Below are 462 nucleotides of genomic sequence, written 5' to 3'. Positions count from 1 at the left end.
TGATACTCCAAAGCTCCAGCCAGGCAAAAGCTCTGAAGTTGACCTAGGGCAGCAGTGTTGTGTGTCACGGTGCATTTCATAGAGGCCTGCAGATGTTGGCAGCACGGGGTGGGGCTCCTGGGAGTGACCTGCTGCCTCTGCCTTGCAGGTCAGATCGACAACCGGAGTAAGCTACGGAACATCGTGGAGCTGCGCCTGGCCGGCCTGGATATCACAGATGCTTCGCTGCGGCTGATCATCAGGCACATGCCCCTGCTCTCCAAACTCAATCTCAGTTACTGTAACCACGTGACAGATCAGTCTATTAACCTGCTGACCGCCGTTGGAACCACCACGCGGGATTCGTTAACGGAAATTAATTTATCAGGTAAGGGATGGGGGAGGGGCACTGCCCGTGGCATCAGAGCTGTGGGGGGGGGTTTGTCCTGCTCCTGGTGTAACTCCTGGCAGCCGCTGGACGTG

The 462-nt window shown here is 56.9% G+C and overlaps 1 protein-coding gene across 7 annotated transcripts in view; it reads left to right on the top strand.

Moving 5' to 3' along the window:
* Positions 1-462, top strand: part of KDM2B (lysine demethylase 2B) — a 114,076-nt gene that overhangs the window by 112,090 nt on the left and 1,524 nt on the right. For all 7 annotated transcript variants that reach the window (XM_017734795.1, XM_008634048.2, XM_017734794.1 and 4 more), the window contains one exon: positions 149-367. In XM_017734795.1, the coding sequence (XP_017590284.1) occupies positions 149-367 (219 nt within the window). The remainder of the gene's footprint in view (positions 1-148; positions 368-462) is intronic.

This window comes from Corvus brachyrhynchos, unplaced genomic scaffold, assembly GCF_000691975.1.
Source record: "Corvus brachyrhynchos isolate BGI_N302 unplaced genomic scaffold, ASM69197v1 scaffold114, whole genome shotgun sequence".
In the NCBI taxonomy this organism is placed as follows: Eukaryota; Metazoa; Chordata; class Aves; order Passeriformes; family Corvidae; genus Corvus; species Corvus brachyrhynchos.
This window is presented reverse-complemented; position numbering and strand designations above follow the sequence as displayed.